This window comes from Leuciscus leuciscus (assembly GCF_965113295.1).
Source record: "Leuciscus leuciscus genome assembly, chromosome: 8".
Lineage (NCBI taxonomy): Eukaryota > Metazoa > Chordata > Actinopteri > Cypriniformes > Leuciscidae > Leuciscus > Leuciscus leuciscus.
Genome location: NC_138732.1, coordinates 43448107 through 43475606, shown reverse-complemented (window position 1 = coordinate 43475606; position 27500 = coordinate 43448107). Strand labels below are relative to the sequence as shown.

The 27500-nt window shown below is 38.8% G+C and overlaps 2 protein-coding genes across 2 annotated transcripts; both read left to right on the top strand.

The window, feature by feature from the left end:
- Positions 1–6489: 6489 nt before the first annotated feature.
- phox2bb (paired like homeobox 2Bb) lies at positions 6490–9949 on the top strand. Its single transcript, XM_082176826.1, has 3 exons — positions 6490–7034; positions 7648–7835; positions 8500–9949. The coding sequence occupies exons 1-3, from the start codon at positions 6794–6796 to the stop codon at positions 8920–8922; spliced, it is 852 nt and encodes a 283-aa protein (XP_082032952.1). The 5' UTR covers positions 6490–6793; the 3' UTR covers positions 8923–9949.
- An 8647-nt stretch (positions 9950–18596) lies between these two features.
- LOC309505312 (uncharacterized protein) lies at positions 18597–23720 on the top strand (the record flags this gene model as incomplete). The annotated part of the gene is made up of 7 exons (XM_082178688.1): positions 18597–18744; positions 19245–19562; positions 19690–20001; positions 20663–20761; positions 21432–21493; positions 21697–21765; positions 22856–23720. The coding sequence occupies 7 exons, from the start codon at positions 18597–18599 to the stop codon at positions 22925–22927; spliced, it is 1080 nt and encodes a 359-aa protein (XP_082034814.1). The 3' UTR covers positions 22928–23720.
- Positions 23721–27500: the final 3780 nt, after the last annotated feature.

Here is a 27500-nt window from a genome sequence, read left to right as displayed (position 1 = left end):
TTTAAGTTAAGAAATTCAAAGTTGAAGTAAGCAGAACTGGCAGATTTTTATTTTGTACTTATACATTTTAATTGTTCTTAACTTGAAATGTTTGAGTACACTAATTCATACATTTAACTTAATACTTTCATGTAATATCAATGTGAACACTTTTAGTAGTATAAACTTAGTTAAATTTAACAAGCTAGTTTGCTAACATACTCATTTGTTAACATGTGAACAATAGTATGTTATACAGCAGCACTTGCTGTATGAGTGCGGCAGAATAAAGGTTTAATTTGCTCTCAAATCAAGCTCATGCACCACTTGTCACCATGATGGTAACTCTCCTAAAACCAACATTAACATAAATTCTTCTAAATTAGCATAACAAAACATTGATCACTACTAAATCTCCCACTTAACATTAATCTTGCACCAAAAAAAATAATATATATATATATATATATATATATATATATATATATATATATATATATATATATTACACTTAATTTTACCATTTACTCTCCCTTTCGAGTGCCATCGGCAAAGCATGCTGGGAAATAGACATTCCAGCCATTTCAGTTAAACTTAAGTTCGTCTAAATCAAAAGAAATAATTTCATAAAACTTAAAACAATGAAACAGTTCAGTTTACTTAAAATATATCAGTTCTGTGAACTTGAAAGAAAAAGAAAGTGCTAAATTCTCATAAAAGTTAATTTGATTGAACTAATTAGTTTAATTTAAGTTTGTCCAACTCAAACCAATTCATTATTTTGAGTATTACATCGTGTTTCAATGCATATGTTTTGTTTTTTTTTGTTGTTGTTTTTTGTATAAATGCATGCTTTATGTTTTTTATACATAAAGCTATTAATGTGGAAAATAAAATCCGGTGGAACAGCAGGTGTAGAGAGTGCAGTGATTCATCAGCTCTCCCGGTAGAGCCATCGCATTAACCGCATTAAATAAGTGTGTGTGGAGTCCCACAGCTTTTCCTCACCTCACACACAACTCATTCTCATCTGTGCACGCGCACAGTTCATCATCACCATCAGCGCGCGCATGACGCTAATGAGGCTCGAGACTGTTGATCTAACAAACTCACGAAACAAAGCAAGGGTTTTTAACGCGTGGCTCCTCGGAACATGATGAAACAGGTGAACTGAGAGAGGAGTGCTCAAACATTCACTTGTGGGATCGCGCGTCCGGATAATGTCTCGAGATCAGGGAGAAATGCAATAAGGATTTTATAACAGAGAGAAAAGAGGAGGAAAGCTCTGCCAGGCCGTCCGTGGGTTCAAACGTTCACGATCGCTGCTTCTGCGACCCTTAATATCCGTTTTCATTCATCAAAAACATTTCGTTCATTACTAGACAAATGCAAAACTCAAAAAATATGACGCGGGTCACATATGATTTATTGACATGTATGGAGACAGAAGAATGCCGGCCATTGTTTCCCAATGAGAGACACAGTGTGTATCAGTGACTGAGAGACAGTGTGACTGCCTGTCCACACACACACACACACACACACACACACACACACACACACACACACGTCTACGGTTACTGTGTACGATAGCGAAAAATTAGTCGGTTATTTTTGCATAATCTATTTAGACTTGTGTTGTATTAGAAATAGTTTGGCTAACACTGACACCTTAAAATAAAGTGTGACCGAAAGTGTTGTGGCTAAAGAACTATCGCAGAATATACAGAAACGGCACATTTAGCATCTGATAGCTGATTGGTTGGCGTGGCTTGTACAGTATAACTGCTGTTCAACTTGAGGAGCCCCATAGAGATTTGTTTAAACATTAAAAAACACTCCATCATTCTGGATGTAGCTGGTCATTAATCGCTTAATTCCAGTAAAGCTTCCCCGCACACAATAGGCCGCTGTCTGGCGCTAATGCGTGTGTGATTGAGCATTTATCGGGGATCTTCCTCCAGCGGGTCCTGAGGGCCCCAGAGCCCCACATGCCTTCAGGGGCCCGAGAGCCTCGTGGAGACGGGCTCGGATAATGACACTGACCCGACCACTCCATTCAACCTGCCGGCTGATTTATGACATCGAGGCTAATCTTTGTCAATTGCTTAATGTGGACAACAATGCCAGTGTGTTAAATAAAATATGGCCCTCTCACGCGTTTGTACGAATGACCCCGCCGGCCTTCTCAAGCCACGGTAAAATAAACAGCTATTCCTCCTGAACAAGAGTCACTTAAACTGAGCAGAAGCGATGAAATAAAGCAGGGTTACACTTTATTTTAAGGTGCCCCATACAGTGTAATTATATATTTAAGTACTGAGTAATATTACGCAACTACATGTACTTACTATAAGGTTAGGGTAGGAGGTTACACTATATTTTAAGGTGTCATTGTTACAGTGTAATTATATATTTAAGTGGGCTACTGAGTAATAATAATTTACTACATGTTGGATTAGGGTTTGGTTTAGTGTTAGTTGCATGTAATTATGCATAATTTACTGTTATAAGTACATGTAATATATATGTAACAAGGACACTATAAAATAAAGTGTTACCAAAAACAGTTTAGTTTCATTTCAGATTTATGCAACTTCAGTAAAACTGTAAGAAAGTCTGTTAAAAGTGGTTATCATTTAGCGTGCAATTAAAGCATGACACTTGTCGCATCAGTAAGGCACACATGTAAGGCTGAGCACAGGTGAGCCCAGGTGAGCATCTTTACCGGACAGTCCCGGATCCGGGTCACTGTTAAACCAGCCGTACAGCACGGGATGAAACGATGACAGGGACTCCGATAAGAATTTAATTCCATCTCATTTTAGACAATTTTATGAATCAAATTCTTAAACACTGGCAAGAGATTAAATAATCACATCTTTGCGAAATCTTATTTGGGTCCGGTCGATGGCATTTCTTCTCCCGTTAATGTCGACTTAGAGGTTGGAGTAATTTCGTAATTGATTCCGAGCGCAGGATCTCGGCGGGGCCAGAGTCGCGTTAGAGAGGCTAATATGTTTGCTAATACTGTCCCCGCAGAATAAGATTTCTATGCTAATCCTCTGCTCTGAAGGCCAGACATCAGCGTGGTCACTCGGGAAGACCGTGAGAGGAGAGAGGCATCCCGGACACACTCCGCCTGTGGACCGCAGACAGAACCGGGGGTCCGGGGCCTATTCTCCAGAAGGCAAGTGTGGGATCTCTACTTGTCAATATAGATTATTCTTTAAAAATCAAATAATAATAATAATAATAAATTAATAATAATAAAAAAAACGTTTTTCAGCTGGATGGTAAAATGTTTTTGGAAGCCTATATTTTATGATGTTTATGTCAGTGCTGCGTTTAATGAATGGTTACTCACCATTAACCTGTCATCGACGAGAAGCGTGATTTAATACGAAACAGAAAAACCCGCTGCGTCGCTAAATATTCAACAACTGCATCCCGCCGCGCGCTCTTCACGCGCAAATGTTCTTTCATTTATTGTAAAATAATAAATTCACATTTGACTGGTATTTTATATTTGTGCGAATACACAATTAGAAATTCGAACAGTTAGAGAAATAAATTTGAATTATTTTTAGGCCTATTGCCTTATTGTTTTATTATCGTCGGATTGGTGAAGATCGATCTCTAGTTTAAATTACAGGTGTTTAGGAAAATAATGGGCATAAAACGTATTTAACGATGGGTAATTAATTTGAATAAATAAATAGTTTGATCCAAAAATAAGCCAAGTTTGCTTAATATATTTGAAAAGAAATCCAACTGAATGCATTTTTTTTTTTTTTATCTAAAAGTGAAATAAAATTCAACGCTCAAAATTCAATCGCAAAAATAAACCAGGCCTACTGAAAGCATTCCAGCGCGCGCAGCATAACCTTTGAATGCACATATTAATTCCCCGTCTGATAATCCGAGGATTTCCTTCACATTAAGTGAGATGTGATGTTGGATCTGACAGCAGTCCCACCCCTCTGTCCTCCCCTCTTATTCACTCCTCTGTTTTCTATTCTTCTTCTGGGACTGATTCGTCTTATCCATCCACACACAAAGGCATTTTGTTTTGTCCCTTTGTGACCCGCATTCCTCCCGCACAGAGTCTCCACCGAGCCCGAACTCACGGCTCTATTGTCACACACTTCCACCAGAGATTTAGGACCTTCGGAGCGCTTTGATTTATTTAAGTGAAGCCATATGGACGCTGTTATTTATAAGTCCTTAAATCACAAATTAACTTCTAAATTACGGCTACTGAACCATTATCGCACTGTTAATCACTAATAACGTACAGTTTTACGGTTTGCTGTTAGAAAAGGGCTTCATTTAGAAGGCTTACACGCTGTTTTAACTGATTTATGACAGATTATGGTCAAGTGGATCTCGAGAGAAACGCGCGCGCCGCGTACATGTGTTCTTTAAGCTCGCGCATTCAACGCGTGATATCAAAGGTTTATCGCTGACATTTCAGTCCGCCCAACAGATCGCAGAACCAGTTGATAGAATGAAAGGAGATGTTGAAAATATAAAAGATGGGCGTTTCGGCGGCTGGTGGAGCACAGATCAGCGAATAAAGAGATGTTTGAATGGGGGAAACGGATGGCTGAAGCTATAATTGTATTTGCCTCGGCAAAATATCAGAAAGGACTTTTCTCGGGCCTTTGTGTGTTATTAGATTAATCCCTTCGTTTTCCTCTCGAGGCGCGTGGAGGGAGGACGGTGGACCAGTTGGTCTTTGGTTGCAATAATCAAATTATCAATTTGCTACATCTTTTAGTCACAACTCGCGTGTAGAAAGAAAAAATTAACATAATAGGGGGCCGGGATGTATCAAGAGAGACTGGACTTTTTAGTCGTCATTTATCTTTCCCACAATAAAAAGACGAAGGACCAAAAAAATAGAAAAGAGAGAGAGAGAATTTAAACGGTGCAGAAATGGTGGAAAATCAAACTCGAAACGCGTGATGCTTTCATTCGTGTGACCTCATAAATATTAATAATCGCCTTTATCCCTCTGTTGCATTTTGACACAAGCGTGTGTTTGTGAGCTGAACCACAGGTCGGTCCTGCTTCTGTTCAACGCTAAAGGTGTTGTGCTTATTGTTGGATGAATTGACAATTGTTTTATATGTTTGATATTTTAAATATGAGGCGTTTGTTTTTGCTTATGCCAATAACACTGGAGCCTTGAATATTGGTTTTTACTATGAGAAACGCAATTATTTTGACTGCATTTCATATATAAAGTCCGTCATATGACTTGTAATCAATGACTGTTTGGATAACCGCAGCTAAAAATCATTCTTACCGGAATTGTGTTATGTATTAATTAAAATTAATTCAAACATCTGTGCAGTCCTCCGTTAACATTGCGCATGATTTAAATATATTATGGTATCACCGAGTTACAATTACACTTATGTTCTAAAGCAATTTGGCAAGATAAGAGGGTTGGTGATTAAGCTATTTTGTGAATTTGCACTTGCCCTTAAAAAACAATCACGCGAATAAAATAATTGTAAAAAAAATATATATTGCAGAAGCATTTATAAATTAAATGGAACTACAGCAAATAAACCAGCAACTCAGTTCAGTTTAATTTAGAAATTAAATATCCGTACATGTGGTTACAAACATAACCTTTAAAGCCGTGTTTGCAAGTAAATCTATTGCATGTCTATTATATATATATTCACATTTGACTGAATACCTTTTATTATAAGGTATTCGAATAGATTTACATGCAAACTTTAATTTTACAGTGTCCTTGTTACACGTTACATGTAGTTACTGTAGTACTAACTAAAAATTATGCATAATTACATGCAACTAACCTAACCTTATAGTATGTAGTTATTATTATTACACAGTACCTAAATGCATAATTACACTGTAACAGCCGCCCATTGCATGAAATTATTATTATTATTATTATTATTATTATTGTTGTTGTTGTTGTTGTTGTTGTGCTATTATTAAAGCATCACGGCGAACATTTGCTTTCAGCAGTCATTGATTTCCGTCAACATTCTTCAGAATGACAGCGCTTATATAAGTATCCCACTAAATTAGGCATGTATAACCACAGCAGTGTCGGCTCCTGAAAACCAGCGAAGCAGTGCCGAGTATAAAAGAAAAGAGAAAACGAGAGATGAAAAAGTTAAAGGAGACGGGGAAATACTATCGAAAATTCAGCCCAAGGTATACCACCGGTTTAAAGGCTTAAAAGCTTGGGGAAAATTGGATCAGGGAGAATCGTCACCCAACTTTCATTATTTCCAAGTGGTGTGATTGAATTAAAGGGCAAGATGGCGGTTTGAGCGCGAGGGCTGGGCTGGCGCGTAATGGCGGGGTATTAAATTCTAATTAGAGATGCAGGGGATCAATGATAGGGAGGTTGGACAGCCCGATCCCCCAGTGCCAGCCCAATAGACTGATGAGTTATTGTCATGTAAAAAAGCGCTAGCAATAAGACCCAAACGCCGTGCTATTGTCCAAGCGGAAAGAGCCAAGTTTATTATGAGGACTATATGCTCTAGAGACCTGGGGCTAGGCGGCTCCTTGGGAGGCTTTTCATAAAACAAGGCTCAGCTCCTATAAAGGAGGGCAGTTTTTGAGCAGGCGCCGAGCAGTGCACATCTACCCACGGCACGAGCCTCCTTCAAACCAGTCAAAATTCAGCCGTCACGAGCTGAGCTCCCCAACTCCGTGCGCGCTTCGGGTTTTCATGTGCTCCTCGCCATTTTAATCCAATTTGTGTGTCTTTTTCCTTGGGAGTGCAGCTTTCCTTCTCCACTGAGCCTTTTCAATGTATAAAATGGAGTATTCTTACCTCAATTCCTCTGCCTACGAGTCGTGTATGGCCGGGATGGACACGTCGAGCCTGGCTTCAGCCTATGCGGACTTCAGCTCCTGCAGCCAAGCCAGTGGCTTTCAGTACAATCCCATCAGGACGACGTTCGGGGCCACCTCGGGGTGCCCGTCGCTCACCCCGGGCTCCTGCAGCCTCGGCACCCTGCGGGACCACCAGAGCAGCCCGTACGCCGCAGGTAAGCCGACACACGCTGTATATAAGCGCCCTGATTGCTTTGGAAAATGGAAATGTGTTTAGTATTTACCAAACGAAATTTGCTTACACAAATGAAAGAATTTATCACGTTAGAAGCGATTGCAGGCAAGAGGTAATTCAGTTACGGGGTTACACTATCCCAGTCACACCCTAACCGCCAACAAAATTATCTTAAGCTGCCAAAATGATAGGCATAATTTATTTACTTTGCGATGAGACATAAACCTTCGAAAATAATGAAATAACCAGCGACTTAAGCTCATTATTGACAGTGAATTGAAGTTGCACTAGCAACAATAGCAGCATTTATGACAAGTTTCCAATGCAGTCTCCAATAACATTCAATTAACAGCATTTCGCGGATAACAGGATTACATCTGACTCGGGATTTTCATAACCTTATCTTTTATCACGATTTGATCTTATCTTACAAGCATAACCACTGAATACACCTAGTTTAGAAACTTTATTCGAATTATTTAGTTTTCGTTTCTTGCTATTAGAATCAACAAGTGGTGTGTTTTACATCAACATGACATTTTAGGTACATTTTCTAGGTGCACAGTTGACTTAACTTGTGTATTCTTCGACAGTTCCCTACAAGCTGTTCACGGACCACGGGGGATTGAACGAGAAGCGAAAGCAGAGGCGCATTCGCACCACGTTCACCAGCGCGCAACTCAAAGAGCTCGAGCGCGTGTTCGCCGAGACGCACTACCCGGACATTTACACGCGAGAGGAGCTCGCGCTGAAGATCGACCTCACCGAGGCTCGGGTGCAGGTGGGAGACCCTATAGTCGCATTCACTACACCTCTACAGCAGAACACTTCCCTATACACGCATTCACTACACCTCTACAGCAGAACACTTCCCTACACGCATTTATTACATCTACAGCAGAACACATTACAAGCAAACTCTTATTGTATGACAAGAGCAAATGATGAAGCACTTCCCAGTGTACATTTAAAATTAAGTGCAATCAAATACCCAGCAAGCAATAGCCGTCATTTCACTAGACCCGATACAGTCCGGCTGTGAGGAACACACTTCTAGACAAAATAACCTTGAATTTGGTCACATGCCGTTTTTGCCAAAATAACTTGCGAGATGTATGATATTCCATAATGTAAGCAAGGTCAACAGTAATTACAATGTGTTTGGTTTCATTTCTTCACTCATTTCATTTCTTTGTTCTCTAATTGAGTCTATTATAGGGCTGTGGTTTAGCCGTCTATTGAATGTTCACTGACAGCCCAAATTCAGCCTTGTTTTAGCCCAGATGTCTGAGCTGTGTTTGGACGGCTATTAGACGTCTTTTAAACGCAAAATTGTTTGTTGGAATGCAAGATTCTCTATATTATTATTAAGAGCATTCATATTAAATAATAACAATAGTTTATGTATGCAAGTGCAATGATATAACGCGCGCGCTTTTCCACAGGTGTGGTTCCAGAACAGGCGCGCCAAATTCCGCAAGCAGGAGCGCGCGGCCGCGGCAGCAGCAGCCGCTGCCAAGAACGGGTCCGCGAAGAAGGACTCGCGAGAGGAGGACAGCAAAGAGGCCAAGGCCACCGATCCCGACAGCACCGGCGGGCCCGGGCCCAACCCGAACCCGTCCTCCAACTGTGGGGGGCCGAGCCCCAGCGGCGGACAGGTGAGCGGCTCGGGGAACGGCCCGGTGGAGCAGGGGAAGACGGCAGTGGCCGGAATGGGAGTCACTGCACCGAGTCAAGGTTGGGCTTCAGCCCCGGGAACCATCACCTCAATTCCGGACTCTCTGGGCGGACCGTTCGCCAGCGTTCTGTCCACATTACAAAGACAGAACGGAGCCAAAGCCACTTTAGTAAAGACCAGCATGTTCTGAGTTAGAGGTAGCGACGAGCGCGAGATTCAACTAACCAACAAGAGTTTACTCGAGTGACTGTGGGGAAATGCCAAAAGAAGGAGAGAGAGAGAGAGAGAGAGAGAGAGAGAGAGAGAGAGAGAGAGAGAGAGAGAGAGAGAGAGAGAGAGAGAGAGAGAGAGAGTCCGTCCTGCTGAAGAAAGAAGAGACGCCACCCGACTACTTTCGGTTTACACCACAAGATGGATGATAATAATAATATTAATAATATCATACACATTATGTTAACATTGTGACCTTATCCGGACTGTTGTGTTTTGGCTGTGGTCGACACAAGTAAACGAGAGACTGCGATGCGCGCTCCCGCTGCAAAGAACACTCACCAATGACTTACGAAGATACAATGTCATTATTCAATGTCATTATACATGTCATTATATCTCGGCGCCATACTTATTTGTTTACATTGACTCAAGCGCAAGTTCCATGTCTGTATTACAGAATCCACTCTGTTATATATTTTTACCTATACATTTGCCAAGCCTTAGAGCCAGGGGCTCTGCAAACATTCATCTACACATTTACTATTAATCTAAGGCGAATTGTTCTTCAAAATGGCACAAGTACATACTTCACTGTTGACAGGAATACGTAAACGTTTTGTGTGTCTTTCTACAGCTGTGTTTTTGTGGCTCAGATTGTATAGTGTTAAAGCGTATTGACGTCCTAGATAAGCATAGACCACATTCCCCTTGTAGTTCATTGAGTCTTTATAATGTTTTACAACTGGCGCATTCTGTGGAGGAAAAAGGGAATGGATGCAAAACACTGTATTTATTTTCTATATTATTTGCATGTCGTCTTCTCCGTCCGATTTTATAATGATTTTCACCTATTTTGTGAGCATAATGTAACACGTTTTTTGTCCAGGATTTGAGATTATTTATATGTAGGTAATGGATGCTTATATTTAAGAAGGAAATATTTCTACATGTGCACATAGTTTTTCAGGTGTACCATTGACATGCTGTTGATGATAAAACGATTATGATGCTGAAAATAATACTGTCCCGTTTTCTCTTTAAAGTTTCCACTTCATGCAAAAGTCCTCATGCAAAAGATCTTTATGTGTCCTATAGCTTTGTCCCGTTCAGCACCTCGGACAGCCGCGCGAGCACGAGCACGAGCACGAGCACGGATCCCCTCCGGTAAACGACGCGACTGAAGTGTATCGACGCTACTGTCACTTCTGTTATAAACACACAGACTAACTTCATTCCCGTTTTACTTCAAAATGCATATCTTTAAAAATCCAGAACTATTATCTCACAGGTCGATTTTGCGCAGAATAGGTTTGCTATCTACATACAATAGACTATTGTAAAAAAATGTATAACTCATACTATTAATAAATGCATCTAAACTAACGACAATTTGAAGCAATTAGATTTTTTTTTTATATAAAAAACTCATTAAACTTTAGAAAAAAAGAAAAGAAAAAAAACCCCCTAAACCCATGCGTATCATATGCACGTAAATACTCCCTTTCGCGTATAAATTGCAGATAAACGCAGCGCGTGCTATAGAGACGCGTTAACTGTGACCGGGTGGATTTTAGGCAGGTCCACATACAAGACGCTAAAAATGAAGTAGCCTAATATTATGGTATATTATTAAATTATATCATACATAGCTATTACAATTCGTTTTTCCCCACTATAGATGCTCTGATGCAGAAAATATCCAAACAATCTTTTTGGATATAACGAATAACTGTGAATAACTGAAGTCTCACAAAGGCAAAAATGTTCTAATATGAATCAATAGTTTCTCGATAGCGATAAGATATCGTTTATAACATCGTGTAGTCTACGTTATTTAACAAAAAGGCAAACGTCTTGCATGTATGGCTTGTTATTGACTAGAAGCAATGAAGTAGCCTAAATGGTTGTTAAAATAGCGATACTCAACTTTATAAATTAAAATGATGAAAAAGAAATAGATTGAATGGGTTTCGCGCGACTTGTTTTCACTATAGTAAAGAGTTCTGCAGTTATTGTCCAGATGCAACACTAAAACAATGACAGTCATCAGCGCTTTATGAGCTATCCATACACAGACGTACGTGCATCTCTAAATCATCTGCTTTAATCTAAGCTCTGGCTGCCATCATGTGTCTGTGATCTTCAGACTCTCAGATTCTAAAGCCTTCACGAGAGGAAGAAGAGGATGAGGAGCAGCGCGCGCTTTTACACACTATACTTAAATTAAGGAGCGATTATATGGTTTAAGAACAAGTCCAGGCCGCTTTAGAGAAGGATGTACAGCAGCTAGTGTTCTCTACACGAGTTTAGGAGCATTCGTTTCCCTGAACGAGTCGCTGTCTGTTCATCAAGTGCTGAAATCATCATCATCATGGCCTGATGTTACAAATACTCGTTATTTTAGCTTAAATATTCAACCTAATTAACAATACAAACATAATTCGTGTTTAGAGCAACGTTCCGACCAATGACTGCTGCAGTGTGTTTCATATGCACTCACTAGTGCACTATATAGTGAGAGTGCTTCAGGGTCAGTCACTGATCAGCAGTGCTTTATTCTCCCAGTGACACCAGTGTAAGAGGAGGAGGAAGAGGAGGAAGAGGAAGAACATGTCGTGTTGAAGACCCGAGGCGTGAACGCTTCTGGATCTGAACCACTGCAGTGTTTCTGTACAGTTTGTTGTCAGCTTGTCACCACTTTATATTAACCACATGTATCCTACTGTATACATTTTTTACTAATCAAATAATTAATATTTCATGTATTTGATTAAATTTAGTAAATTCATTTGGCAAATTAAATAACATTAATCATTTAATAAACCTAAATAAATTCTAAAGATCCTATATTAAATTCACAATATATGCCACATAAAGTGTATGGTAAGAGTATTACGTGTCGGTGTAACTTCATTCACAACAGTGCATGATTCATTCATACTATCGCTTTTCAAATCTAATTAAGAATACGATTGTTTTAGAAAACGCGACCAGAAATCGATTTCAACTACATATCCTTATATCTATATCCCATATGTTCTCTGAATGCAACATTTCGTTAGAGCTGATTCTTCTGATTCACATCGAAGCGTTTGACAGTCATTTACAAAGATCAATTCAGATCTGAATTATTTCACAAATTTGTCATAAATGAAATATGCAGTGTGTTAATCACACACACTTCACACCTTCAGGTCGGGGTGGGCATTATTTCAGCTGAAATAAAAAAATGACTACTTTCTATTTTAAAATAGGCTATTCAAAACAATTAAAATGTAAGGTATCTACGTTTGGTATTTTTGTCATTTCAAAGCAATATTTCAACTAGTTCCTGGCCCTGAACCCCGCGCGCTGGGTCGCTGTGAGAGAACGGCTCCTGCTTCTGTTTCTGCAGGGAAGTGTAGAGCTCGACTGAGACTCAATGACACAAATCAACTAGTTTACAAATGCGACTTATTCAGAATCGAAAGTCGAGTAAGTCGTTTCCAGAAGTTCTGGAAGTCAGATAAGGTCAGAATGTTACGGTGGGTTACGGTGTTATTTAATTTCCATCAAAAAATATGAAGACATCTACGATATTCCAGACAGATAATTAGCTAGTATAAGATACCTTTAAAGTGTAATTTCTTTTTTTCTCTCTCTCTCACAGTGAGCCACGCCGGGAAATGAAAACTAAAGTTGCAGTTCCTCGCATTCACAGCGTCCATATAGGCTACAGTCTAATGATGATAGTTAATTAAATGGCAAATTGCGTTAATTGAATGGCACACATTATCTTAATTTTATTTTTATATATTTAAATGGAAGCATTTTGTATCTTTATGTATAGCTTACATTTACATTTCATCTGTGATTTCAGGTACAACAGTATTAAATGTGTGTGTGTGTGTCTGGGGGGGGGGGGGGGGGGGGGGGTGGTCATGCATGCTTAATTATTACTCATGGTTTGGTTGAAGAATGTTTTTTTTTTTTTTTTTTTTTGCAGTGATGAGTTTAGCTTGTATTGTAGCTTCTGAATTGAAGTCCAGTGTGTGTGTGTGTGTGTGTGTGTGTGTGTGTGTGTGTGTGTGTGCGTGCGTGTGTGTGTGTGTGTGTGTGTGTGTGTGTGTGTGTGTGTGTGTGTGTGTGTGTGTGTGTGTGTGTGTGTGCGTGTGCGTGTGTGTGTGTGTGTGTGTGTGTGTGTGTGTGTGTGTGTGTGTGTGTGTGTGTGTGTGTGTGTGAGGATGTATCACTGATGATGACTGGACAGATTATTACGTTTTATTCTTGTGGTTGCGTCATCCAACCATTCATTTCAGATTCTACAGATCGACAGAGAGTGAAAGAGAGACAGGGAAGAATAGACATAAGTATAGCTCAGTTTTCTCTGTGTATGAGACACACACTACCATCTGAGAAGGGTGGGGCCCGTCCAGTGTTTGAGTGGAGCTTGAGCGCCCTCTGCTGACTCAGACTGTTATTACACCCACTGGGAGAATAAGAGAGCCAGTTGAGCTTTAAAACACAACTCAACAACACTACTTCTAATTCATAATAAATAGAAAAACACAATTCATCATATCAGTTAAGATATATATTTTTTACATTTTCTATTTATTAATGAACAAGCTTTTTTTATTTTTTATTATTCATTGATTTAAAAAAATAAAAAATAGTAAGAGCTTTACTTATATCAGGCTTTTAAACAGCACCTCCTACTGGATCTACCTTCCTATAATTAGAAATCACCTTCAAGTCAAGTTTATGGCACTTCACAATACAGATTGTTTTAAAGCAGCTTTTCAGTGATAACAGGACAATAATGATTCAATGATGCAAACAGAGTTCAATTCAGCTGTAAAGCAGCTTTAGTGCCTCGATTTGGAAAAATTGCAAATGGGCTTGAATGGGCTCTTGGCCAGACGGACTTGCAGAGAAAATCTCAAATTTGCCGGAAGTTCTCCAGGGTTTTCCCAGGCTAGCTTTTAAGGCCTATCTGTACAAAATCATGCTCTCTTTCCATAAAAAAAAACAAACAAAAAAATACCTCTAGTTTTGTTTTGTTCCAGTTGCGCTCCATGTTTCTGGCTGCTCTCTTAAGGGCCTGAGTGTGCTCGTTGTACCACGGCATTGGACTATTTTCTTTAATCTTCTTTAAGCGCAAAGAAGCAACTGTGTCTAAAGTGCTGGAAAAGAGAGAGTCAAACATTTCTGTTGCAATATCAAGTTCTTCTAAGCTATCTGGGATGCTGAGGAGATGAAACTGATCAGGAAGATTATTAATAAAGCAATCTTTAGTGGCAAAAGTGATAGGTCTAACATATTTATAACACGGAGTCGGCTTTGCAGCCTTGGCTAAATTAAGTTTACACGAGACTAGATAATGATCTGAGATGTCATTGCTCTGCTGCAGAATTTCAACGGCATCAACATCTATTCCATGTGATAATATTAGATCTAGAGTGTGATTACGAGAATGAGTTGGTCCTGACACGTGCTGTCTAACTCCAATAGAGTTCAGAATGTCTTTAAATGCCAATCCCAATGCATCTTTTTCATTATCTATATGTATATTAAAATCACCAACAATTAGTACTTTATTCTGCAGCCAGTACTAACTCTGATAGAAAGTCAGCAAATTCTTTGATAAAGTCTGTATGGTGCCCTGGTGGCCTGTATACAGTAGCCAGCACAAATCTCAAACGTGATTTATCATTTACACTAGATAGTGTTACATTAAGCTAGCCTAGAAATCTAGACGCACCCTAGCGGCAGCAAAATTATTTTGCTGCCAGGGTGGGTCTAGCAACTCTCAATAGACCTTTTTGCTGCAAAAACCTAAATTGGGTCAGGCCAATCACGTCGTGTATAGAGTAGGCGGGGGCGGGCTTAACATATGACGACAGAGTTGCGACGGTTCCTGCCACTTGAAAACCAGGGGGGCAGGGTTTCATATTATTTTGAAGTAGCCCCGGGCGCCGCCATTGGCTAGCGGACCATCACCTGCTGTTAGCATCCCATTGACTCCCATTCATTTTGGCGTCACTTTGACAGCGAATAACTTTACATCTGAGGCGTTTAAAGACTCCATTTGTCCATTATTTATTTCTAAAGAAACACGAAAATGTATAAAAGGCTCCATTACCTTGTATCTTACGTTATGGCCCCGTAGAAGCAGTTTTTGTAAAAATAGGCTAACGATTGCGTCATAACACGCGACTCTCTGTCGCACAGTAGAGAGATTACCGTATGGACAGGAGGAGAAGCTCGCAGGCAATCGGGGGGACGTGGAGGCAAAATGACAAAGTAATTAATCAGAATACTTGGCAAAAGTTTCTCCTGCTCCTAGCTCATGGACACCTCCTACTCACACTCTCCGTCTCTGCAAGTTTCGGAAGGGAATGATTCAGATTTCTCTCGGCACAGCTACTAGTAGATAGACGGGTTGCTCATGTCACATCTATGTCGTCAAGCTCAGTTTGAGTCTGCGCAGTACGCTCGACCATCAGGAAGTTAGTGCTTCTATTTGACTTCACTTGTCTCCGTTGAATCCAATGGGGTCGCTGTGTCCAGTTTATATACTGTCTATGCTTGAAAACAAAGAATGACGGCTGCTGCGGATGGAGAACAGCGGTCTTTCGAATCGGCTTTGGCCGCAACTCTGGAGGACTTGGAGTTAAGTTTTTCTTTGAGAAAAGAACAAAGAACGGCACTTAAGTCATTCTTAAAAAAAGGAAGATGTGTTCGTAGTTTTGTCGGCCAGATTTAAAAGTTGAATCTATCAACTAACGTTAGCTCCGCTGTTGGGAAAACGCTCTGGGCCCGGTTTCCCGATAACGCTCACTCTTAGCGTACTAAGAAGACTCGAAAGATATATCTTACCAAATTTGTTTATGTTCCTAAGTGTGTTCCCCGAACTATACCTTAGAAAGCTGCTTAAGATAAACCTTCTTACGTGCGACGTTACCCGTTGCTGTCCGTGGCGATGGTGCTGAATCTGCTGATGTCGATGACTCGAGAAACAATTATTCTCTCGTGCAGGGGCTGTTTATGTGAGAAAGTGGTGTTCTTTATTAGAGAAGCACTTCAGAAATAGTTGAAATTGCATTTATTATGATTACTGGATATTATAAAAAAATAATCCAAACAATAATAGCCTATAATAACCTAGCCTACATATTTTAAAATTGTAACATATATTGCTGCCACAATAACCTTTTAAAAAATGTACGTGCCTTCTTCTCTTTCCCATGTTTGTTCGCTGAGGTGGAGCTGCGATGAAATATTGTTCTTGGAAATACTTTCCAGCATTTCAGTAATAAAAGTTTACATCTTGCGTACGGTGCTCGGCAGTGATCAAAAAGGATTTAAACCGTGAATTTCGAATCTCTTGTAAACTCAGAGATATGGATTCAGACGGCAATTAAATTACCACACGACCTGTTTGTCAAAAAACAGAAGGTAGGCTACTAATTTGGCCAGGGATTTTTACGCGGGTTGGGTGAGAAAAACACTGATATTATGGATTCGGACGGCACTAAAATCACCGACTTACCCCTGTAAATGTTTAAAATACGACGAGCCCATGAGAAACAATATTAGCGTCCGAATAGGACTTAACTGACAGTAGCCTATGCTTTCACTGGCCTTTAAAAGAGCGTTTTAATTAAATTAATAATATTGTATAATAATAATATAATATAAAAAAAAAAATCAGTGTAATGACAATTTTATTCTTTGCATGAAAACACTTGAATTAGCCTAACTGAACACTGTCTTGGTGTATTAAAACTTCAGAATTATATTCATATAGACCTGCAACAGTGATAAGGTAAAGCTAAGAGTGGTCCAGACCAACCTTACGAAAGTGTGACTTACAAAATATATACTTAGCGTACGAACGTTTCGGGAACCGTCCCATAAGGTTAAGAGAGAGGTTAAGGAATAGGTTAAGAACTACTTAGAGATAAGAACGCTTTGGGAAACCGGGCCCTGGTTGGTTGAAGCGCTGTCCTATTGTGTGCAGAGGGAATTTGAAAGACAGCCGTTTATCCCACCCATCAGATTGACCGTGTCTATGGTGAGTTGCCAGACTAAACATCTTGATGTACGTCTGGCTTGCCAGGCTAACATTAAGCACCAACACTTCAAAATAATTATATTTGAAACAAGACTTCTCAGTAATTCTGAAGAAATGACTATAGATTACAGCAACACCTCCCCCTTTGCCTTTCAGACGAGGCTTAAAATTTACCCTTAAATGGGTTTGGGAGTTTTTTGTATTTCCTAATTCTGGGGACCAGACACAGTCTATTTAACCCTCAGGTTGTGTTCAAAACCCTATAACACCTTTTGTGTTCCCGGTCAAAAATGACCGGCCTACAAAAAATAGCTTATAAATCACTTGTTATGCTATATAATCACCCAATATTGGATTCAATCTTTAACAAATTTGTAAGTATTACATAAAATATGAAAAAATTGGCACTGTTGATCACACTAGTCTACTTTAATTTTTCACAAAATTTTGTACAAAATGGCACATAGCCACACTTGTGGTGTTCCCGGTCAAAAATGACCAGCCTACAAAAAATTGCTTATGAATCTCTCATTATACTATATTATCAACCAATATTGGATTCAATCTTTTTGTCAACTTGTTTTCTATCAATTAGGACTGGTTTTATATTTCTATTTGCATCTGATTAATCATAGGCCTCATTTATCTGAGAGAAGGTATCACGTTTTTTTTTATTAAAAAAGCATTATTTTTGAATATTTTTGAATACAGATAAATCTGTAAATATTAGTTAAATATGCCTCTTTGTGGAAGAGTGGGATACATTGCAAATGCTTTCTTTCTCTCTTTCTTTCTGCTTTTGTTAATTTATCAACCTATCTTTGTGGAATAGTGGAATATTTTTTGTTAACTTCTCAGCTTAAGTGAATTATTATTTAACCTTTACATTATTTGTTGAACCATGGTATTAATAAAAACTACACAATAGTAAGAGCTGAACTGTTGCTTCATTTGGAAAAAAGTGCTTATTTGGAATTGCACCATGGAAAAAGAGGGCCGGTGTTGGGCCTGAAACTCCCGGGCTGAAAAGTGGCCCCACTCCGGCCCTGCTGGATTCGTAGCGGGTGTGGGCTCTGGCTGGTAATTCGTGATGGCCGTGGCTGATGGTTGGCGAATGCAGCAAAGCTCTCCGAAGACCTTCTTCAAGCAGGATTGTCTTGGATTGCTAATAAATCCCTTGTGTGGTCCTCGAGGGAACGCTCCCTTGTTCTAAGAGGAGAAGACCTGGATGGCAAGTCCACCTTTCTTCTCATTTCCACGTTTTGAGGGTTCGGTGTTCTGTCACGCTGAGTGTTACGCAACACACACAAACGGGAAATAATACTAGAATAAGTCTATTATTTATTACTCAGGAGCACAAGAGAATAAATAAACCACAAAATACATAAAAACAACATTAAACGTCTAACAGCATTCAAGGAAACGGTATCAACCACTGCGCTAACTTTAAATAGCCTGTATATGCAGTTTGGTGGCTTTTCACCACATGCTCACACAGGCATGACTTTATGTCTATTTCAGAAGTCAGAGGCATATAACAACCCACAATAACACAGAGTAGTTGAATGCTACAGTCTCTTTATTGCATCACAATGTTTTACCACATTTCACAGGAAGTGACCACACAGAGGACGGGCCGGAGAGTCACTATAATGATGGAAAGAGGAAGACTGACAGAGACAGATGACATGTGTCGTATAGACATGCTGGGACTGATGATGCTCTGCTCGCTGCTCACAGGTAAGCCAACCTGTAGAAGACATCTGTCAAACTGACAACAGGTTTCTCTGGGTTTTTTAAAAGATATTGTTTAATTTAAATAGTTAGAATCAAATGTAAAGCAAAAGTTGAAAAGTTCATTATATTCTTACTAACATTATATGGAGTGTGATAGTAGTGTGTGTGTTTAGCTCATACTGTATTATTCTCACAGAACATTGTTTTGTGTTTGTCAGCTTTACACTGATAATGAAATAATTCAGTTTATTTCAAGTTTATGTAAGAATTTCAAACTGAAGAAAATGACACAGGTGTAACTAATCCTCTTCAGAAAATGACAAAGCAATGCAGATATTATACATTTAAAATTTAAATCAGAAGAAGTAAAATACAGTAGGCTATATATTTAGAATATAGGGAATAGATTATGCCAAAATAATGAGTGTGGATCATTTTTAATCACTGATAATGTAAATATTTAATATAAAGCCCTATATGAACACATATCTACTCTGTCTCAGGTACCAGTGGAAAGACCACATATCTCAATGTGTTCAGCAGTGATGGTGAGAATGTCAATCTGCCCTGTACCAGAGCTCTTACTGGCTGCACATCAACTAGATGGATGTACAATAGAGAAGGTAGAACTTCAGGGATAGTTATATTATTTGAAGAAGGGATGAAGAAGAAAGACACAGAGAGACATCAGAGACTGAGTCTGGGGTCTGACTGCTCTCTGAACATCTATAGAGCCACAACTGTAGATCATGGACATTACACCTGCAGACAACTGAATACACAGACACATGATGACAATGTTAATCTGCATGTTCTTCATGGTCAGTGTTTCTGTTCGTTATATGATAAAAGAACATGATTGTTTCTTTGAACTCACTTTGAACTTCTCACTCTCTTTCTTTACTTCCATGTTTACTGAAATAAATGTCAGTGTGATTTCTGTTTCAGTCTCTCCATCATCCACACAGACTGAGATTAGACCTGGACGCTCGTTCACTCTCTCCTGTCAGTTGTATGTATATGATGGATATGGTTGTGTTAGTCTCTTCAATGATGAGGAAATCGAGCTGGTCTGGAAGAATAAGACTGATGTGGATCTGCAGTCAGACTCCAGATATCAGATCTCATTCTCTCCTGAACACTGTAATAGTTCTCTGACTACAACACTCCTCAGTGAAGACGACAACACAGAGTGGAGATGTGAGATTACTACAGGAACTGAAGTCAAGACCTCAGTCAGATATACTGTCACGTACTTGGGTAAGCAATGCAACTAAGATATATTTAAAAAAAATTAAGTTGAGAATAAAATTGCTGGTTAAAATCAAAGTTGTTTGCACATTGTCCACATGATATCTTAACCTCAACTCATCCTTTAATTTATCCATCCTAAATTATGTCATGATGAAATCCTCCAAATTAACAGCCAAAGTGAGCAACATCAGGGTTTGTGTCATAATGTGGAGATGGCTTTCAGCAACACTAAATAAATAAATAAGCCTTTGACCAGCAGAAGTGTGGAGTGTGAGCTGAGGTTACTATGGTGTGTTTAAACTCCTGCTGTTTTTCCTCTTAACACATCAACTGCACTGTCACATGACCTGAAACACGGACACAACCTCAACTCCAGCGACACCATCTACAACACAAGCTGCTCAATCTCACTTCACTTATGACTAATAGAAGATTATTGACTGATGGTTGGATAGTCAACATTAATACCTATATAAGTACTAATATTTCATATTCACAGAATAGAATAAACTTTGACTCATGCAGATATCTCTTACACCTCGAATGACACACAAAGACATCTTTGGTTTATCGCTGAGGGCATGAAGGAAGAATCACAGAGTAATTCTGTGAAATGTGGTTAAATGTGTGTGAGTGTGTGTCCAGTGTTTGACTGTTCTTCATGTAGTCTCTCCTGCAGTGATTCCTGCTGTAACTGCTACGGTAGCGGCTCTTCTTGCTCTTACGGCTCTTATCGCTCTTCGGTTCATCTGTAAAAACAGAGCCGGTGAGTTTTCAGTCACGACAAGTTTCCATCCACTTTTTGTGCTGTTTTGTTATCGACAAAGTGAATATGCGTTAAAATAAGATTGTGAAATTCGCTGTTTCCATCCAATTGGCCGTTTACAGATAAAATAGTGTGCGTAATGACATCATCCCTAAAAAACACATTATCGCATTAATTTAGTAAAAAAAACGTATATCTCAAATTATATTGTATCTTTCACATCCCAAATATTTGTAAAACGAAGAGTAATGAGACAATTGGAATTCGCCAATTCACTGCTTATGCTACTATTTTCTTTTTTTTTCTTTTTTTTTAAAGAAAATTAATACTTTTATTCAGCAAGGATGCATTAAATTGATCAAAAGTGAGTGATTTGTGAAGGATCATGTGACACTGAAGACTGGAGTAATGATGCTGAAAATTCAGCTTTGATCACAGGAATAAATTACACTTTACTATATATTCACATAGAAAACAGATGATGTACATTAGAATAATATTTCTCAATATTACTGTTTTTACAGTATTTTTGATCAGATAAATGCAGGCTTGGTGAGTGAAAGAGACTTTCAGAAACTCACCAGCCTCATTTATTTATTTATTTATTGTGGAAATGTTTGAGTGTACATGATTAACTGAAGAACTGTTGTAATGTGAATGTTCTGTTAAGGGTCAGATAAGGCAGTGATCAGCAGTTTGACCCCGGTGACCCCGCCAGCTGCTGATGTCCATGTGAGTGAACAACACTGAGGATCATACACACATCTGACCCACAGCGCATCAGAACAATCAACATTGGTTCACTATACACTACTCTACAATTTAACTGAACAATAGAGGGATAAAATATATACAGCATCATTTCTATTAAATAAAACGAATCAAAAATGAGTTACGCTACTGTCTACACATTACATGTTTCTATTGATGTTTAGGAGAATCCAGATGATGTGGCTTATGCTGAGGTCATTATTTCCAGAAACAAGTTTACTGAAAGACACAATGTGAGTAAAGGAATCTGGGGTGCGTTTCCCGTACAACTATATAGCTCGCTGCTTAACTACCATAGTACGATGCATCGTTGGAGAAATCAACTAGCTAGTCACGACTGTTTCCCGAAACCGTCTATCGCAAAGTATCGTTCAACCACGTTGGTTTATGACGTCTCGCACGTGGTGGACTAATAACTTATTTTAATTAATCTGTTTGAGATCGAATTAACGCTAGATTTTGTCATATAAGTTACAGACATGGCATCTGAAGACCATTTCTAATTTTTCTCAGTTATTTTGCTTTATTACCAGACTCAATATTTGGCTCGTTCTTACATAGTAGAGCACGTTCGCACATGCGCAGTCTTCAAAAACGGTGCTTTAAATCTCTTGACAAACTAAAAGACATAAATTACATTTGTATGTATTCTAAATAAATAACACGGGTTGTACTGAATGTCAGCTTGCTTATTTTGCTAAAGATAAGGATTTATTCAGTCTACATCTCATGTAAACTAGAAACTATGCTTCTAACGACAGCTCGAGAGCTGTCGTTCCAACCACACAAGTTTGTGATGATGTTTGCGAACGTTCGTTTGAACGATGGTTTCGGGAAACACCAAATCGTTGAACTATGCTGATAACGACGGAACTTGCGACCATAGTTGGCTAACGATGCTTTCGGGAAACCCACCCCTGGTCAATGTCTTCCATGTCTGTGTATGTTTGCTAACAGATAATCAGTTATCTTCTCTTAACTTCTCCTAATAATAGGCTGGAAATATATTTCTGCATAACACTGACATCATAAGTGATAGACATGTCGAAACTGCGGAGTTTAAATATGCAATGCTAAATCTGATTCTTAGAAACATTTGTCAGTCCGGTGTGTTGTAATAATGTCTGTCGTTGTGGCTGACTCTGTGTGTGTGTGTGTGTGTGTGTGTGTGTGTGTGTGTGTGTGTGTGTGTGTGTGTGTGTGTGTGTGTGTGTGTGTGTGTGTGTGTGTGTGTGTGTGTGTGTGTGTGTGTGTGTCTGTGTGTGTGTGTGTGTGTGTGTGTGTGTGTGTGTGTGTGTGTGTGTGTGTGTGTCGCTCACTCAGGCTCAGTCTGATGATAAAGTGACATATGCTGCCATCAGAGGCCAGGAGGAAGTTCTGCTGAAACCCGTGTGATCGAGAATCTGAACAAATTATTAACAAAGAATAAGTTATTGAATGCTTTTGAGACGTGAATTGCAACCCGATTTCCAGAAAAGTTGGGACATTTTATAAAGTGCAATAAAATCTATATTCTATAATCTTTTCACTTTTATTTAGCCTCAGTCCCATCATGTTTATATGTGCAAAATACACTCAAGTTGGTCAGAGGAAACACGATATTTGAAACATGAAATATTTTCTTTGTACATTTTCCAGTTATATAAAGGTTAAAGAGAATTGACAAATCACATATTCTTTTATTGCATTTTACAAAATGTTTTAACTTGACTGGAAATGTGGTTGTAAAATAAGACTTTAACCATGTAACTGTAACTGTAATATGAATGTTCTGTTTCATTGTTTTTCTCTGTGAGCTAGTTTCTAGAGGCTATCCTTCAATACATTCAAATTCTAGTTTGTTCCTTTGATCATTGTATTCATTTACATTTACATATTTGGCAGACGCTTTTATCAAAAGCATTTCAAGGTATACATTTACATTCCTATCAGTTCTTGCTTTCCCTGGGAATCGAATCTATGACCTTGGCATTGCAAGCACTAACGCTCTACTGTATGAGCTACAGGAAAGCTGTATTTTTTGTATTATATTCAGTTCATCTGGTGTTCATTAATTCGTTTATTAGTTCCCTTTGTTTGCTCCATGTATTTATACCGTGTTCTCCCTCATTCTCGTCAATGTTAATTTGTGTTAGTTTGGTTTTTCTGTCTGATCTCCTGAGCTTGTCATTAAAGATAATTTTTCGTATTCTCCTTTGTCTTCGTGTGTTTTACACAACCAATCTGTGACAGCAACCAAGTAATTCCAAGTAAGTCAATTTTTACTTTTCAATCAATTATTAATCAAAAATACACATAAATGAATGCGGGTTCAGTCGATACACAGTCAGAGCGCTATTATTACATCAGTAAAGTCTGGACTCGGAGGAAGACTGTGAGGGTTTCGGGTGTCATCTTGTAACAAACTTGGCTCGCAACTTAAGTAAACCAGTAGTCACTTAAAGGTTCAGGGCACTCACAAAGCATGAATGAATAAGAGAAGAAAACTGTATCAATACTTGAAATCAGACAAAGATAGGCATATAAATGAATATATATATAAGATAGGCATAATAAAGTACATTGATAACTCAATAGTCAAATCAGAAAAAATTGCACTTATCCAGGAGTCCTTGATCAAATAGTCCATGCGTAAGAAGTATTGTCCTTATGTGTGAATCCTTAGTCCTTGAGCCCAAAAAAAGTAATCAAAATGGGCAGAAAAAATGGTAATAATCCTCCAAACGTGATGAAATACCAAAAACCCAAGTTTTCTCTTGAACCTCGATGGGTAATTAATCCATAAACGACCAAACACCAGTCTGTTTGGTTCAAACAGGATCACCTGAAAAATAAAGTATGTGTATTTCTCTCAGCCCTAATATAGAAGCGTCACAATCTGAGACAGGATGGGTCAGTCACTGTAAACCGGCCTGTCAATCACAGTCAAAATCCTCATAAACACACTTCACATTTCATTTCATTTATGATACTCAACTATTTTTTTCTACCTTATTGGAGAGAAAAAGAAAAAAGTAGCTCAGCTGTGAATCATTCATGACTTTTGCTGCAGATGAAATATAACATGGATAATGAGTTTACACTAAAGATTCACGAAGAGATGAGATGAAACTCGTAACTTCTTGCAGAAGAATATGGTTTGCAACATTCTAAGCGTGTCAAGACTGGACGCATGACAGTGAACGCTCCAGATCCATTCACTCTGTTGGTGAAGAAGTGCAAGCGTGTGGAGTGTGTCAGAGATAGAGTGGGGCATCAGTGTACTTACACGTGTCCCAGTCACACACTATACACTATGTACTCAACTGTGTAGTGTAACTGTGTGTTGTTTATGCTGTCACGCATTGTTGATTATAATAATATGTAGCCTGTTAATAAGAAGAAAATAAGAACATAAATAAATAGTATATTCTTATTATTATTATTATTAAGCACCACTCATCTTGTAGTTATCATTAATAACACAGCATAATAATCAACATTATCACCTAAAGACGTTTAGATGTGGTCAGTAAGGATGGTATGGATTGAGGGTCACTGACCCCAAAAAGTTTGAGAATTACCCCAGACAGCAACATAGTGTCGGCCCACATCTGGGCCGTGTGGAATACAGATGTGGGCCGGATCTGGGCCGACACTATGTTGCTGTCTGGGACTGCATTAAATAAATCTTTTTGATCAGGTAATATATTGATTATTAATCACTCAATCTTCTTTCAGTTTCTGGCCACTCTCTTCTGTGTCTTCCTCTTCCTTCCATCTCATCCTCAATATTTCCTCTCAGTCTCAAGGCCTTCTAGAGTTTCTTTAAATAGTGAAATAATAACCATACTGTATATATACAGATCTCTTGCTTTTAACTCTCTCTCTTGTTGACCCACTGACCCAAACATTTGTCTACAGTCCTGCTTCCCAGAGCATGCACTACCAAGACGAGAAGATCTTCATTCCAGACGCTCATGAACTGTTGAGATGATTCGCCTCTGCTCTCCTCCACCCGCTGATGACTCTTTCCCCAGTGATATCAGCATCCAGAGGTCCACAACTAACACATTAATGATGTATTCTTATCCCTCAAACAGAGCTGATGTCTCCTAACGCCTCTTCTCCCATCCCTACAAACTTCTACAAGAATTACAATTTTCCAAAACATATGAAGACAGAGCTCTTCTTCAAACACCTACATGTAATGTAAATTATGACCATGTTTGTGGCTCCTTCTGATATATTACTAAAATATTTTGGCTCTTTTTCTCCAGTGTTTTGCACGTAAGCCTCGTACTGTGGTACTGGCTGCCGATGATGAACCGCTGGCTTTCCTGTGGGACGGTGGTCTGGGTCAGGGTTTCTGATGTCGTAACACCTGAGATACCATGATGAAATACCATGATGTGTTCCAGTGAATCAGCCAATGTTGAAGCAACTTCCTCAGTTTCTGCTAAATTAATAATTTTTAAAAAATAAAGCAATGTTCTGATGAACTAGAAGACCTGGGCCTAGGCTTTCGGAAACTAAAAATAACTCTAGAACTGAGCGAGAGAAAACGCATAGAGGACTCTTGTTCAATCTTTCTTATGGAACATTTAAGATACTTTGATTAAAAGCATTATAAAGTTGGTGAACTTAAGACTGTGAACTTAACGGCTTTAGTGTGGGAAAGAACTACAATCTTGTAAAGCTTTGCGATCGATCTATCTATCTATTGTTGGGTGAAACATGCAATTGATTCTATTATGACTCATATAAACAGGCTTATATTGATTATAGCAATGCTTGTATGTAAAGGAAAACACTGTATAAGGTTTTTATAAGAAACCTTAATGTATGGAAACAATGTAAGAGGTTTTTATAAGAAACCGTATTGTTAAGAAAAACACTGTAAAGAGTTTTTATAAGAAACCCTTGAATCTGGTTCATTAGAAATGATACTGAGACATGTTTAATTTGAAATTGTTTAATTGGTTTATAATAATGACACTGAGACATATTTAATTTGAAATTGTTTAATTGGTTTATAGAAAAGACACTGAGACTTGTTTTTATAAACATGTTTATTAAGAAATTGTCATTAAGAAAAGAAACCACAACTGTTGTTTGTAAAGTCATTTATTGAGAAGATGGTTTATATAGAAAAACAGACCACACTGAATGTTGTAAACATGTATTAAGCATATGGCAGAGTAGAGAGACATTGAAAATGTATTAGAAAGAGCTTTACCAAAGAAAGAAGAAAAATGCAATCATTACCGTCTATGTGTTGCGGACGAGACACAGAAGATCCAGCGATGAAGAAAAGGTCCAGAAGAAGGAGGACGGAGAGACAAAGGCTTTATAACCAAGTCCTAGGGGGTTTCCAGGAGAGGATGACCAATGAACAAGTTTTAGGGAGTTTCCAGGAGGAGATTTCTGAAGATGTCCAAAAGTTGATGGACTTTAAAAGAGCTGGAATGACATGTCCAGTCAGACGCTGATTCACCAAGGACGGCCTCTCCGGTGTTAGATGCCTTGCCATTGCGCCTCATGAAGATGAAAGCTTGTAAATTATTTGGTTTGGATTTGCTTTTATTTTTATTTTATATATTAGTACCTTTTATGTAAACTAGTTAACCTATATTTAATAAAAAAAATACATATAATTGAAATTAAGAAGCTCGCCTGCCTTAAGTCTCTGTTTTACAAAATATTGAGCTGAACTAAACCACAGAGCAGTCTTTCGACTGAATTGTAAGTATGGAAATGTATATACCGTATTTTCCGGACTATAAGTCGCACTTTTTTTCATAGTTTGGCTGGTCCTGCGACTTATAGTCAGGTGCGACTTATATATCAAAATTAATTCAGACTGAGATGAACCAAGAGAAAACATTACCGTCTACAGCCGCGAGGGGGCGCTCTAGTTGGCGGAGTTGTTCAGAAGCGACACGGATGATGAAGAAAATGATGAGGAATGAGATCGCGGGAGCTTGGT

Excerpts from the sequence above, each read along its gene's own strand:
- phox2bb (XM_082176826.1), top strand. The coding sequence starts at position 6,794 with ATGTATAAAATGGAGTATTCTTACCTCAATTCCTCTGCCTACGAGTCG. Across the intron at positions 7,035-7,647 it reads GAGCAGCCCGTACGCCGCAG|TTCCCTACAAGCTGTTCACG; the intron begins GTAAGCCGACAC and ends ATTCTTCGACAG. Across the intron at positions 7,836-8,499 it reads TCACCGAGGCTCGGGTGCAG|GTGTGGTTCCAGAACAGGCG; the intron begins GTGGGAGACCCT and ends GCTTTTCCACAG.